This window comes from Calonectris borealis, chromosome 9 (assembly GCF_964195595.1).
Source record: "Calonectris borealis chromosome 9, bCalBor7.hap1.2, whole genome shotgun sequence".
In the NCBI taxonomy this organism is placed as follows: domain Eukaryota; kingdom Metazoa; phylum Chordata; class Aves; order Procellariiformes; family Procellariidae; genus Calonectris; species Calonectris borealis.
This window is the reverse complement of record NC_134320.1, coordinates 969,331-983,084: the sequence shown is the minus strand read 5'-3', so window position 1 is coordinate 983,084 and position 13,754 is coordinate 969,331. Positions and strand designations below refer to the sequence as shown.

At 41.8% G+C, this 13,754-nt stretch overlaps 1 protein-coding gene across 8 annotated transcripts; it reads left to right on the top strand.

Moving 5' to 3' along the window:
- Window positions 1-3,452: 3,452 nt before the first annotated feature.
- Window positions 3,453-12,701, top strand: RNF168 (ring finger protein 168). 8 transcript variants are annotated; one of them, XM_075157839.1, is made up of 10 exons: window positions 3,581-4,027; window positions 4,120-4,227; window positions 4,329-4,433; window positions 4,554-4,671; window positions 4,820-5,163; window positions 6,061-6,137; window positions 7,817-7,993; window positions 8,687-8,811; window positions 9,108-9,195; window positions 9,881-12,701. In XM_075157839.1, the coding sequence occupies exons 5-10, from the start codon at window positions 4,863-4,865 to the stop codon at window positions 10,934-10,936; spliced, it is 1,824 nt and encodes a 607-aa protein (XP_075013940.1). In that variant the 5' UTR covers window positions 3,581-4,027; window positions 4,120-4,227; window positions 4,329-4,433; window positions 4,554-4,671; window positions 4,820-4,862; the 3' UTR covers window positions 10,937-12,701. The 8 variants fall into 8 exon arrangements, with proteins under 8 accessions (XP_075013939.1, XP_075013935.1, XP_075013938.1 ...); XM_075157837.1 differs by lacking the exons at window positions 4,329-4,433; window positions 4,554-4,671 and adding an exon at window positions 3,455-3,561 and having other exon boundaries at window positions 3,949-4,027; XM_075157835.1 differs by lacking the exon at window positions 4,554-4,671.
- The last annotated feature ends 1,053 nt before the right edge of the window (window positions 12,702-13,754 follow it).

Genomic DNA, 13,754 nt, shown 5'->3' with positions numbered 1-13,754 from the left:
GCCGCTGAAAAACAACTACAGCACTGACAGTAGCGTTAATGATGAGATCTTTGATAACTTTTACTATTATTTGTAGAGGAAAAAGCTCGCAAGAACGGGCCATGAGGAAGCTTATTTACCCTGATAAAAAGCTGCAGTCAGGGAGCAATTCACAGGCAAGTATTCCCCCAGGACGGCACTCATCATCCACACGGCAAACCTTGAAGAATATACTCATTTTCTGACAATTCCCCTCTCTCAAAAAGTGCTTCCCCCGTCTTATTCCTAAAATTTTTACTATTGGGGTTTCTGCGCTGCCACATTGTATTATCCTATTACATTGTTGTTCTCTGCTTGTGCAGCTATAGGTGTGAAGTGGATCTGAAATTTATTCACAGCAAATATCGACCCACCTCACCTCAACTTATACACTTGCTCTCTCTGTGTTGACAGACTCGGTCCCGTTACGACATATCAGCTATTCCAATTCTTCTGAACTATCTGCATTTCTACATCACACAAGCTCAATTTTCCAATTAAAATTCTATTTTAGTCCGAGAATTCTCATGGCAAGCATGCACACAGAAATACATTTGAATGGGTGAAGCCCCCAAATTACTCCAGAAATTATGTGCAACACGATGGACGATAATTAGTTGAAACCCAACACCCAGAAACAACTATGCCCAGTTTCAAAATCTCTACTGTGACCCAGCAGGAGACAGGAGGCTCTGACAAATAAAAATCTTGCTGAAGCAAGAAAAGTCCTACCAAAGCAAGATCAGGATGTAAGCAGCTTTCACAAGATCATACAGGAAACAAGCCTCAGGAAACAACAGAAAATCGTTAGACAAGGATCTGTCAGACAGATAATGGATTAAGGTCAGGGAGACTTAGAAAAATGTGCCACTGTTGATGCCTTTTTATTTCCTCCTTGTTCAGGTCAACTGCAGGCAGTACCCAAAGGAGCGAGGGAGAAGAGGAAGGCAGGTAGAGGGGGGAGCTACTGGTAGCAAAGCAATGGCGTTCTTGGTCCTTCTCTTAAAACAACAGGCTTTAAAATACCGTGGAGTACACGTGAAAGAAGGGAAAACTATTGGTAAATTATTTAATCTGCTGTTTATACAATCTAAAGTTAACCTCTGTTTGTTTGGAGGGTTTTTTATGTTTTTTTAATTTTTTTTTTTATGTCATCACCTGAAAGCTACTGTGTATTTTGTCCTCATAAAAAAGTTCAGCCAAAAGATCAATAAAATAGAACCACAACAAACAAGGTGAAGACATTAATACAGTGTTTATCGCAGGAAGGTCACAATTCAGAATCCAATTCCCTAAACATTAGAACAATACAATAATAATAGTAACAGAAACAGTGGAGCCAACTGGGGATGAAGAAAGAAGCTAAAAAAAAAAATGTAGCACCTTGTCCATAATAAAATTTAGTGATGGCATGGTTTTCATTTAACTCATACAGCCTTAAGTTCTGCCAGTAAAATGCAAAGAAAAATCACAAAAGTCTTTAAGGAGTAGCTGATGTTCCGCTAGTAAACTGCTTGTCAAGTACGTAGTACCAAGGTATTTGTTTGGTATTTAGGAAGGGACTTTGAACGATTCATATTTTGATAGCTTTGAGATCCTCAGGATTCTCAAGAACACACCTCGACGTAAATCAGCTAACTGAGGCAAACTTAAAGAAAACCGTTTTCATGAAAACCACCCCCGGAAGGACAGCATACCCTAGTTCTAGAGTGAAGAGCAGCAAATGGGTACAAAGCATAAATACTTGCATTCCCTCACACTGTGTCCCTAAACACAGTAAGTTGTTTTAAACCGGGCAGTTTTCGTAAGCAAAAGTGGAGTGGAGTAGCTCAAACTCAAAAATTCGTCTTTAGGATTATAATTTAAGAGAGTACAAAGATGCACCTTTTTTTTTTGCCTTTTTTTTTTTAAATACGGAAAAACACAACAGATACTAAGTAATGAAAAAGCAGCTAATAAACACCCGCTACGAAGCAGTTTTCTTATTGCTGTTTCACTAAGGTCTTCTTATCGCAGAGTTTTCTGTGGAAGGGCAGTCCTATAAAAGGGAAAACCAGGGCAGGACGAGTTGATGGGAGAGGAGAAACACTGCAGGTGGCTTGTTTATTATTTGCATCATTTTTAATCTGAGGAAGAATGAGAAGTTCTGCTCAATGTCAAATGAAAACCATTCAAAAGATCATGATACTACAAGTAAAAGCACAAATCACCTCAAAATGTATTAGAGAAAAAAATTGCGCCACTAATGTTAATGCAAATGCTTGGGACCTGCGGACGTATCTAAATACAAATCTTGCATCTGTACTTAAAAGTTAGAAGACCTCTGCAACAGGGAAGGGCCAAAAAGACCTGGGCCACATCAAAAAAACTTAATTTCTAGTGATGCATGTTCTCATACAGCTTGGTAGGAGGCTCAGAATGGGGTCTGGAGCAGTTCACAGTGCAACATAAGTGCCACCCACTGTGATGGCAGAAAGCACCACCGTTGATGCCCAAGTCCTTATGAAATGCCATTGTTTTCCAACCCTCAGAGTAGAAACCAAGCTGCAAACCTTGGAGGCTCAGTTCACAGACCTGGACTCAAGCTTGCAGAAACTGGCGCAGAAGTTTGAGCTGCAGGCCGAGATGCTGGAGGAGGGGATGAGCCAGGACGCCCTGTGGACGCAGGCACCAGGAGAGAGGTGAGCGCAAGGGGGGGACGGGTTGGTCCCCGTCTTGCACGCGCAGGTGACACTGGTGTGACTGTGGGTGCACTCCAACGCTCGGCTGTGCAACCCATACTGACATACTTAACTCTTCCCAGTCGGGATTGCTATTTGCTGTGGAAATGGGCAATATGAAAAAGCATAGTTCCTTTGATAGTCGTTTCTTTAAAAACCAAAACCAACCACACAGCCTATGAAATATTTATGTGGTTTAAAAACAGCCATGCCACTTCCAAGATAGCAGGGACATCAAGTCTGTTTGCGTAACTGTCCCGCAGTAAGTGAAGGAAAAAAAACCGCAATTCACTAACACCATGATTACTTTATCCGATTAAATAAGGCCGCAAGATTCACATTTTTAGCACCCAGGCTAGGCCTTGTTAATGTACATATTTAGTCTTTCCATGTTCCAACCGCGAGTTTCTGGAGCAGCTCTTGCTTTCCGCACGCCCGGGGAAACGGGCTCTAGTCAGGCTGCCTCTCAGCAAGACCGCCGGTAACTATTTACGGCTGAAACACTCGCTGAGACAACAGAACTGCAGCGGGGAGACGGACGCCCGCGCGGCGGGCCGGGCGAGGCGGAGGAGGGCCGCTAGCCCCGGGGCGGGCCCGCCTTCCCCCGCTGCCCCGCCGGAAGGCCCTCGGTCTCTGTCTCCCGGCAGGCTCGGCTCGGAGGAGGAGCGAGCGGCCGGACGGCGGGAGAGGCCCGTCAGCGAGGGACGGGGCGGGGCGGCCGGCGGGCGGGCAGCGCCACGGCGGCGGCCATTGCGGGAGGCCGCGGCCCTGCCTGCCGCCGGGCCTGAGGGCCGCCGCGCCCCCGCCGCGGAGCTGCAGCTCGGTGGGTGCTGACTCCCTGCTTTGAGCGCTCGGCGACGGGCTGTGTGCGGGGCTGGGGGGGCGGCCGGTCCTGGTAGCGGCGTCCCTGCGTGCCGGGCCCCGGCGACGGTGTGTGGGGCTGCCCCGCCGCCCTGCCCTCTCCTCCGCCGCGCGTCGCAGCTTAGCGGCTTAGTCAGCGTTGTTTTTTCTGTCTGTGTACGAACTGAGATTAGTCCAGAACAGGTATGCATAGACTTGCTAGGTCTTTTTAACAAACCATCTGTAAAACGGGGTGTTTCCATGTTATCTAGCGTCCTGTTTTTAAAAAAATTAAAGGCTTTGTTTTATCAAGAAAGGGAGAGCAGAAACAATAAAACCCAACTTAAAGTATATTTGTCTCCATGTCGAGTTCCTGTGTGACTGAAATTGCAGCCGTTCCCTCAGAAGGACCTCCTCTCCCTGTGAAGCTGGCTGATTTTAAGAAGCTTGTAAGAACGGTCTTAAGTTCCTGTAACTTAAAAAACAGTATTTTTATTCGGTTTGCTGTATGTGTCTTTTATTTTTATCTTCTGTTCCACAGCATTTCTGGGCCAAGTGGAAAAATCCTGTGAGGAGGGTTGATAGAAAGGCTGGACAATCCCCACCATTTTAAGCCGTACAAGAAGGTGCTGAAGTGTTGAACGCATTGGTTAGTTCTTTGCTTATATTAACAAAAAGTATTTTGACTTTTTAGTCCCAGCTTAAGCAAATGAATGAATGAGGAAGAACCTCCTCTCCTCTGATGCATAGGGATGTTGTATTTCACCTTGAGAACATGCTGGAATCAAGCCTGTACCAGAAGCAGCTTTTGAAGGACGCGTGTGTACTGAAAAATTGACTGAATGGAAGGTTAAGGTAACTGTGATAACGTATCCACCAAACATGAGCATAGCTTATCACTAATGGAGAGTAAATGCTGGAAGAACTCTCACCGTCTTTCCCCCTCTCCTTGCCACCTCCTTGCTATCCCTGAAGCACCTGCTACGACTCACAGGGAACCGCGGTAGGAAAAACTGCTACAGTTTCTCCGTGACTTCTGGAAAGACCTGTGGCTTCCTCTGAAACTTGAGAATCTCTCGGATCATCAGCAAAAGTAACCACTTCAGCAGGCTTCTTAAGTCCACTAATGCTTTCATAAAGCAGCTGTGAAACTGAGCATTTTCTATTTTCTTTTATATTCATTACAGGACGTAAAATACATGTTTCTTGGAAGTAAAATACATGTTTCTTTTTGCTTTCAGGTACTGATGTTGTACTAGTCTTGTTCCTCTACTTCGAGTCAGCATGTCGAAGAAATCGGAGGCTCCGCTTTCCTTGTCTGACTGCCTCTGCCAAATTTGCATGGAGATCTTTGTGGAGCCCGTGACGCTGCCATGCAACCATACCCTCTGTAATTCTTGTTTCCAGCTGACCGTTGAAAAGGCCAGTCTTTGTTGCCCTTTTTGTCGGCGTCGAGTCTCTTCTTGGGCACGATATAATGCCCGCAGAAATACTCTTATCAACTGGGAACTCTGGGAAAAGATTCAGAAGAATTACCCGAAGGAGTGTGAGCGTAGGATTAACGGACAGGATTTGGAAGAGGAAAGTAAGTAAAATGTCACTTGTCCTGGGATGTCTCTCTTTACCGAAGTAATTACTGCTGGTGGGCTTTGGATGTTGTGAAATAAGAAACTGTGCATAGACAGGCTGTGTCACTGCTAGAAAACGCAGTGTCAGAGCTCTCCTGTGAAAGGGGCTTGCAAGGCAGGGAAGTGGCTATCCGTGCCTTTTCTGTTTGTAGGACAGAGGGTAAATTATGTTGTCTGATCATTTAAGTGGACATTTGTTCATGCGTTTTGCACAAACCACTGGTGTTTGGCTGCCTATCCTTGCAAAGGCAGTAATTCATTACTGGTACAGCTTCAGCTTAAGTGGAGTATTTGCGCACGCACTTGTGTGTGTTTATCACTATCAAGTAAGTGAAGTGGTTAAAAGTTTTTCAATTCTTAGATACTGTTAATGAGTTTGGTTAGAAATTCCAGGGCTTCAGTCTACGCAGGAGTCTCCGAGCCTAGAATTGTGGTGTCAGAGAGAAGGAAGTGAAATCTGATTAACTCTTTGAAGAAGGATTTTGGGTTTTATTATGTTGTAAGCTCCATTGGGGGAGGCTAATTGGTAGGTTGGCTCTATGACATGTTCTTCCACTTACTGTATTATGAAGTCTTTTTAATCATAAAAAGTGAAAGACGTTAGTTATGGTCAGCATACATATTTGCTTTATATACAGAGCTTGGAAAATACTGACTGTTCTTGCCACTCTGTAACACAGTGCTTTTTTATTTTGCTCCTTTGTAACACAAAGTGCTTTTTTTTCACAGCACTTGACTTATGTCAGATCATTGCTGTGACAGGGTATGGAAATGATCTTTTGTTAAAATCTTTCGTTGTTGACTGTCGTGATCGTGCTTTGTTCCTCACTTTTTTTTTCCTTCCTCTCATTTAGTCTGTGTCCCCCATCCGCAACACAAGCTGAGCAAGCCTGGGGAACTGAGGCAGGAATACGAAGCAGAGATTAGCAAGGTAAGTCTAAAAATACATTTAAAAGCATAAATGCTTTGTATCTAGTTATTTTGTTTGTTCCCACAAAGAGTTGTAATGTTATTTAACAAAAAAAAAGATACTTAAAAAGGCATTGCTGCTGCAAGAACACACTGGTCATTCCCGAAGCATGAATTGAATTTTTACCCTGTATGGAGGAGGAGAGACTTCCTCGAGTTTGACACAAGGCGACACTTCTCAAGTTTTCTTGTGCTAGTTGATCTATACCTCCTACCTCACTCTCTCAATCGGTCCAGTAACATATGCTGTCTGTTGTCCCTGCAAGTAGGTGTGCTTCGCAGGCTAGGAAACACATAGAGGTACAGGCACAACAGAACGCCCAGGCAGGTCTCTACTAGTATTTCTAATATACCTTGCATTTCCCAAAACTCTGCAGAAGAGTTCTTTCAGGGTTAGAGTGTCACCCTTCACTGTCTGCATCCCTGCCCACACATACTAAATGCCTTTTATAGGTCCTCAGATGCACATGAAGGATTTCGGACTAGAAAATGTAAAAATTTGGAATTGTTTGGCTTTGGTCTTGTACTTGCCTTCTTGATTTCCCTCCCTAAGTAACATACCACAATTAGATGAACTTGGGTAATGAACATACAGCATTTTCTTTCCTATTTGCTCACTCCCTGTGTTATCTGTGTCCATTTGAAAATCAGAAAATATTTTTAAGAAATCTTAATGTTTGTCTAAAGATCTAAAGGATCCTTCATCCTCCAATTCAGACACAGTCGCGGTAAGAATTATAGTTGGAAGTAGTGTCAAGTGCTCCTTTCCCTCACAGCCCCGTTGCTGGTTGTTACAAGAGCAGGGGCTGTACGTGACACAGAGGACTGTGGGATTCTCTTTTATGGTAGTTATGGGATAAGATTGATTGGCAGCAATAGTATAGATGGTTAATGGAGATGGTGCCAGTGAAATATGTAATGCTGTCTGGTGGCAATCATAAGTCGTCGACACATGATTTGAAACAAACTCAGATTTAACATAGCTTGTGTAGTATTACACTCTTCTCTAAAGCAAATCTCCAAATTCCATTACCCAGTTAAGAAAGCTTTGTTCATTCCTGAAGTATGTTACTGTCCTTGTGGTGCTACTGATAACTGATGTACCAAGAGTGGATGTCTGCCATAAAGAAGGCAGATTTAAAGTTCTTGGTCTGCTGCTTTGGGTTTTGCGTGTTTCAGGAGAGCCAGAAGGACTCAGAAGAGAGATGTGCTGTCTTTTAGGCATCTTGTGCTAATGTTGACATTACGATGATATAAGCAGGTTGAGCAAATGCTGTGGTCTAGCTGGCATCCACCTTATAAAGAATCTTAATTTGAGTTTCTTTATGATCTTATTTGGAGATCTTAGTTTTTGTTTTCGAAAGGCGAGTAAATGAATTTTAATCTTGCATGCTAGCACGGTTAATCGTGTAGTCTTACAGAAACCAAAAGGTAGGTCACTGTTATCAAACTGAAGACTCTACACACAGTATCAGTTTGATTCTTACATCTTTGGAGAGTTGTTTGATTAAATACTGGCTTTGAAGCGTGCAGAGTGTCTTTGTGAAGAGCGGATCATTCACATTTAAGAAGCATCAGCTGAGAGGTTCCGGTGTAAAGTGTGATCCAACAGTAGTAACCTTTAAAAAAAATCTTTTTTAGGTGGAGGCAGAAAGGCGAGCGCATGAACAAGAGGAGAACAAGGCAAGTGAGGAATACATTCAACAGCTCCTAGCAGAAGAAGAGGAGGAACACAGATTGGCAGAAGAGAGACGGAGGGAGATGGAGAAACAGCTGAAGCAAGATGAAGAGTTGGCCTGGCAGCTGAGTAACAGTCTGGTGAGTTAGGATCAAGGGAGACAGTAGAAAACATTGATGGTAGTGCAAACAACTTAGACTTTTCAGAGCAAAAGTTAAAATTTTGAATAATTTAAATTTATTTTAATTGTAATTGGAAGCTGTTGTCAGCCCCCAATTCCTTAGATCCTTGATTGACCATTAACCTTTGAAGAACAGATGGGAGGGTGAAATACCCCAAACATTTCCACCTGTGTAATATGCACTTGAAATTTGTGCTTGATGTTTTCATTGTGAAACATTTTAAAACGTTGGTTTTCTTCTGTATACTTCCTTTTCCCCGTGATTTTAAAAATACTTCTTTGGAAGACATTGATGTCTGTAACCTGTACTGAAAAAAAGGAACGTACGATGAAAGTTTACCTTATGATTTTGGGTTTGTTTTGTTAATTTGTTTTAGGGTTTTGGTTAGTTGGTTTTTGCTACCTGATAATAGTTCTAATGATGAAACCTGTGTACTTATTTGACCAAACCTTTTCTCCCTTAATGCCAGATACAGGAAAGCGTACAGAACATGTAACATTTCTTATTCCATAACTCTCCATTACTTACAGTTCTAGAATTCTTTGGACAAAAGTAACTAATTCTACAGCAGAAACAAAGCAGTTCTCTGGGGTTTCTCCAGTTTGTGTTGTGATTTGTTTTATATAATGCTATTTTTACATGTTATCGAAGAATGACGACTCCAAAGGACATGTGCTCAGCAGTCCTTCACCAGCAGGCAGTCTCTCATCTGAAACATCCCCAGCTAATTTGTGCAAGATGAAGAGCAAACCAAGCAACTCTGGAGATATTCAGAAGTAAGTAATTCAAGTTTTTCTTCCTTGATTACTGGTCTGTTTCTTGGTATAGTGTCCCTCTCCTCCATTTGCTTCCTTGGAATTCTGTAGTCCAACTTCTCTGGATAATCTGGGGCAAATGTAAACTGTTGAGTGTTAAAACATCTCCTCATAAGATAATATGGAGGAGAAGGGAAACACTTGCCCTTCTCTTGTTTTTTGTTTGTCAGAATGAACCTGTGGATCTTGATTAATGCAAAGGACTGACAATTCAAGAAAAAAAAGTTTTAAAAGGTATACTTTTTTTTTCCTTTAAGGTATCTGTCTCCAAAGCTTCATCATGCATTGGGATCAGCATCATTCTCTAGAACAACAGAAAGAGGCAGGATTGACTCTGGCTCAGAGGTAACTAGAATCGTTTTGTTATAAATCTCAGTGTTAGTAATTATGGGTTATTTTCCTCTTGCCTGTAGGATTGCCAATCCTATATTCCCCTTGTACATCAGCACTGGGCAGTTTATCTTGCCCTTCTTGAGCTACCTTCAGTATTCATGATTCCGGAATGGAATCCGTGGAAACGGAAGAAACCATGCTTGACAGTCCACAGATGCACGCCTACGCTTACTTCGATAGTACCTTGTGTAGCCTTACAAGTACCTTACCTGAATGTCTTCAGCGAGCTCTGGGTTGCAACCAATGGTGCATAAAACTAAAATGATGGTTCTGGAGCTCACTGGAGGAGGTTGCACTCTGATTTTCATCATTCCATATGTCTGTCTGTCTGATCTTTCCTGTTAAGTTTCAAGAGAAAATGAGCAGGCTAATACCTTGAACAGTTGATTTTAGTCCTTGATAAGACGAGAATGCTGCAGTTGTGGTTTTGGTCCTTTAGCTAGGCTTCTGTAGGTTCTTTTAAATATTTTCATTAATATTAAACAGTTATGTATTTTTTAAAAAAAAGGAAGAATCCAAGTTAATATCCCAGAGTAGTTATGAGCAGTGCAGCTATGAGAAGTGAGATTTGCATTTTATTCGTATCCATTGGCTTTTGATAAATTTACTTTATTAGTGGTCTCTCTTTTTTCTTCAGACCAATAGCAACGAAGGCAGCAGTTCTGCATGGCAAGATGAGCAAGAGGAAATGCCAACACTGTCTCCACAGCTGACTGGTGTGATTAAAGATTCCAGTGTTAAGGATTCGTTTTTGGAATCATGCATGAACTATTTCAGTGCCTCAGCTTCAGGGGAAACGGCTGCAGTCAAGCAGGAAAAAACACCAGGACCAAATTGTCTAGGAGACAAAGTTCCAGATGCGTGTCATGGAAGCACAAAAGGGGAAGGGTCTCATCGTAGATCCAAAGGAGAAGATGATGGAATTGAGTCAGACAGTGGCAGTTTAACACATGTAGAAAGCATAAACCTTGAAGACGCTGCTGAAACTTGTACCCATATTCAGTCAGCAACAAATTCTGTGATGTCTGACAGCAGAAGTGTAATATGTGATCTCATGAAGGTGGCTAGACACTCAGATGAAGAGAAATCAGAGAGATTGCAGAACACTAAGGAAACTCCAAAAAGAAAGTCGCTGGAGCCACCAGCTGAAGCAGTGATTGACTTGTGCATGCTTGATAAGAGGAGAAGAACTCTTCCAGAAAGTTTAGAGGACCAAGGGGAGCAGATAAATGATTTTAACTTGCAAATGCAGAAAGCCTTTGAGCAGGAGTTCTATGAAAGGCGTATGCAAGAGGAGCAGGACAGGATTTTGGCTCTGCAGCTACAAAAACAGATCAACAAGGAGGAAAGGACACTTAATCGACAAAAGGGCTCTCCAGATGAGTACCTTCTTCGCACCAAACCACCTCAGTCTGTGAAAGACTCTCCTGCTAGAAAGGGAAGTTCTAAGATGGCAAAAGACTCAAAGGTACCAAAAAAACAGGCTGAAACAAATCACCGCAAGACTCGGAAAGGTTCTTACAATGAAAACTGGCAGTCCCCTACCAGAGTCCGAATGAAATCGCCCAGCATCAAGGGAGGAAAAGTTTTGAATTGTGTGGTTAATACCAGTGATGCAAATGATATTTGTTCACTACCTAAGAATAAGCAAAAGACGATCCTTCAAATGTTTAAAAGCTCTGTTGCAGAGTAGATCAACAGAACCACAGACACATGGTGGAATGAGAATTAAAACCGTGGTAATGCTTTCTCCTGTGTTAGGCAAAGCTTGCTGTAAACAGTTTTAAAGTTGTTGGTTTTGAGGGGGATTGCTTTGAGTCACAAAGTTGTGTATTCTGAGAAGTTTTAGTAACATATGCCCCCAAGACTTCAAAAAATTTTAATTGTTTTTTTCTTGAGTACAGCTTATTTTCTAGCACTTGTATTTACATAATTTTGAATGTGAATACTGTTAGTGTTTAAAACCAAAAATAACTGATGGCCTTATCTTAAAAGGCTGCGAAATCTCATTCTATGGAAAGGATGCACATTCCACGGAGGAAACAAGCAAAAAAATGGGTCTGTATTTCCAGTTGTCTGCCAACTGCAAGGTGGAAGCTTTACTTGGCACAACCACTGTTCTGTTAGCCTAAATCCCAGTAGCATGCTTCAGTTTATTTGTTGAATTGCATTGTTCGCACGACAGTTAACACGAGTATAAACGGACAGACAGTCTTGCAGACACACTCTTTCTCTCTCCCTCTCATATATTAACTCCTTTCTTAGACAAAGAGGGAAAAACCACATCATTCTCCCACTGCCAAAGCCAAGGATCTTTCATAGATGCCAATAGTATAAGTGGTTGTGGGCTTGTATTTAACTGTTCGTAGAGGTCACTTCTGCAGATCTGATTCTTGCTGTCGTTAGGAAAAAGATACTTTTGTTTTCTTATTGCTAGTGTTCTGCAACTTTATTCTTGTACGATAATATTACCTATATTAGTGCTACTCAATTTTCTTAACCAAACTGGTTTGAGTCTGATTAAAAACACATAATATTAGAAAAAATAGTTAGTCCAGAAGACAGTTATGATGGAGAAAGTTAAACCAAAAGGTGGAAAAGCACCTGAAAACTGGAGTTGTCATAATGACATAATGTCGTAATGACATAATTATAATTAAAGATTCACATAACTACCATGCCTGGCTGTAACTGTTCACCCCTCATTTCGAGAGGGACCGCCAAATACTCTCTTCCAGTTGGACTTAAAACTGACATCATTCAAAAGAATTACAATTTAGACGTGGGGAAGCTGAGGCCTGTAGGAGGTTGAGACTCCTGAAGAGCTGACCAGCTGCTACTCAGCAGAGGGAGTATTCTTGCTAGATTGTTTTATCTGTTGCTATTATGAAACCATCTTTTGGCCTTTCTTTGCTTGTAATGAGATACTTTTCCACTGTACGTATTTGAAAGAGAACAAAGCGCTAACCTACATTGCTGCAGTGTGTGTGCTAATCAAAGTTTGCATATGTTTTAAATTTGTACTTTTTTTGAACCTCATTGATGATCTGTAGACTTTAACTCATTTCTAGGAAATTTGTAACAAAATACTTCAAAGCAGTATCTTCTGATGTTCTAAATTTAAAAAAAAAAAACAACCTGAAATTTTATTGAAAGCACGAACAGCACCCCAAGCCAAAAATATGAATTGTTTTTTTCCTTTGCCTGCATGTCTCTGTTAATGGTGGGTTTCTCATAAATAAATGATCTATTCTAAGATGCTTTTTGAGAAAGTTGCAACGGGTAACCAGTTGCAAATCATTCACTGTTCCTCTTGCTGCCTCAACCATTGTGCTGGAAGCCTTCCTTCAATATAGATCTGATTCTGTTTAATCCTTACCTTTGTTCGGGTTGTTTTCTGTCTTACCCAGACAGTTAAATATAATACTTCATTAATTAAAAGTGTTCTTTAAGGCAGAGATATTGACTATTGTCATTCTAGTGATGCTCAGCCTTTCTAGTCATGATAAGCATGTAAGAAGTAAACTCTATTTTCAAAACAGATGAGGAGAAAGTTTATTTTTTAAGTCTGTTCAGCCTCATTTTACAATCAATTTCTGAAGTCTGATGTTTATTTTTAACTTGCTTGAAAGATGGTTCTTGCTCTGGTATGGAGCTCTTCCTTCCAAGATTACATCTCCCAACAACTGCTGCCGTTCTCAACTATGCCTGAGCAGAGGCACCACATGCTCCTCCGATTTACCGACATTTTGGTGTAACGGGTTATTTAGGATTTCACAGCAGGTTGGGAATGGTTTGGAGTGGTGCAGGGCAGTTGCTGGACTCTTCCCACACAGGTCACCCCTGCAGTCATATGCTGCCAAACCCCTGAAGTTTATGCCTGATGCAACTGTCTCTGCAGTTGGAGACACGTGGTGTCTATGGTCCTGACGGTACTGCTGTACCCTCTGAGGGGTTTGAATGACTGCCCTCTTCTCCTCAATCGCTGCCTTTAATATCCAGCACCAAAAGAGTCAGAATCTCCAGTGTTTTGAACTGCTGGCCATTCATATGCAAGATATAATCTTGCATGTATTAGAAATTCTGACCCTGGTTAATTGCTGTATTTTTCTTAGATCAACCACTGTTATACTCCAGTACAGCAGTGCTGGCTTTGGAGTTGCTTTTACGGCCAGATCCTGATGTTTGATAGATACTTGGTGAAAAGGGAAGGTAAGCATGTGTGGTCATACAGGTATATATCCAGATAAACCCTAAAGAGCTGAAAAGAATGAAGCTAGAAACGAAATATATATCCCCTAACAGCCTTAATCTTCATTAGAGTTAAACTTAATCTACTGCTCTCATTTTTTTGGGACTAGCTCTGTCCCTGTAGCAGGCTGACACTAAGCAACATACACTTAGTCATAAGATAGGAGGCATTTTGTTTAAAAAACACAGTATGAGAGCTCACTAATCCAGCAGGATCATGCAGTCTAGCTGAGCACACCTCAACAACATGGAGTGAGCTG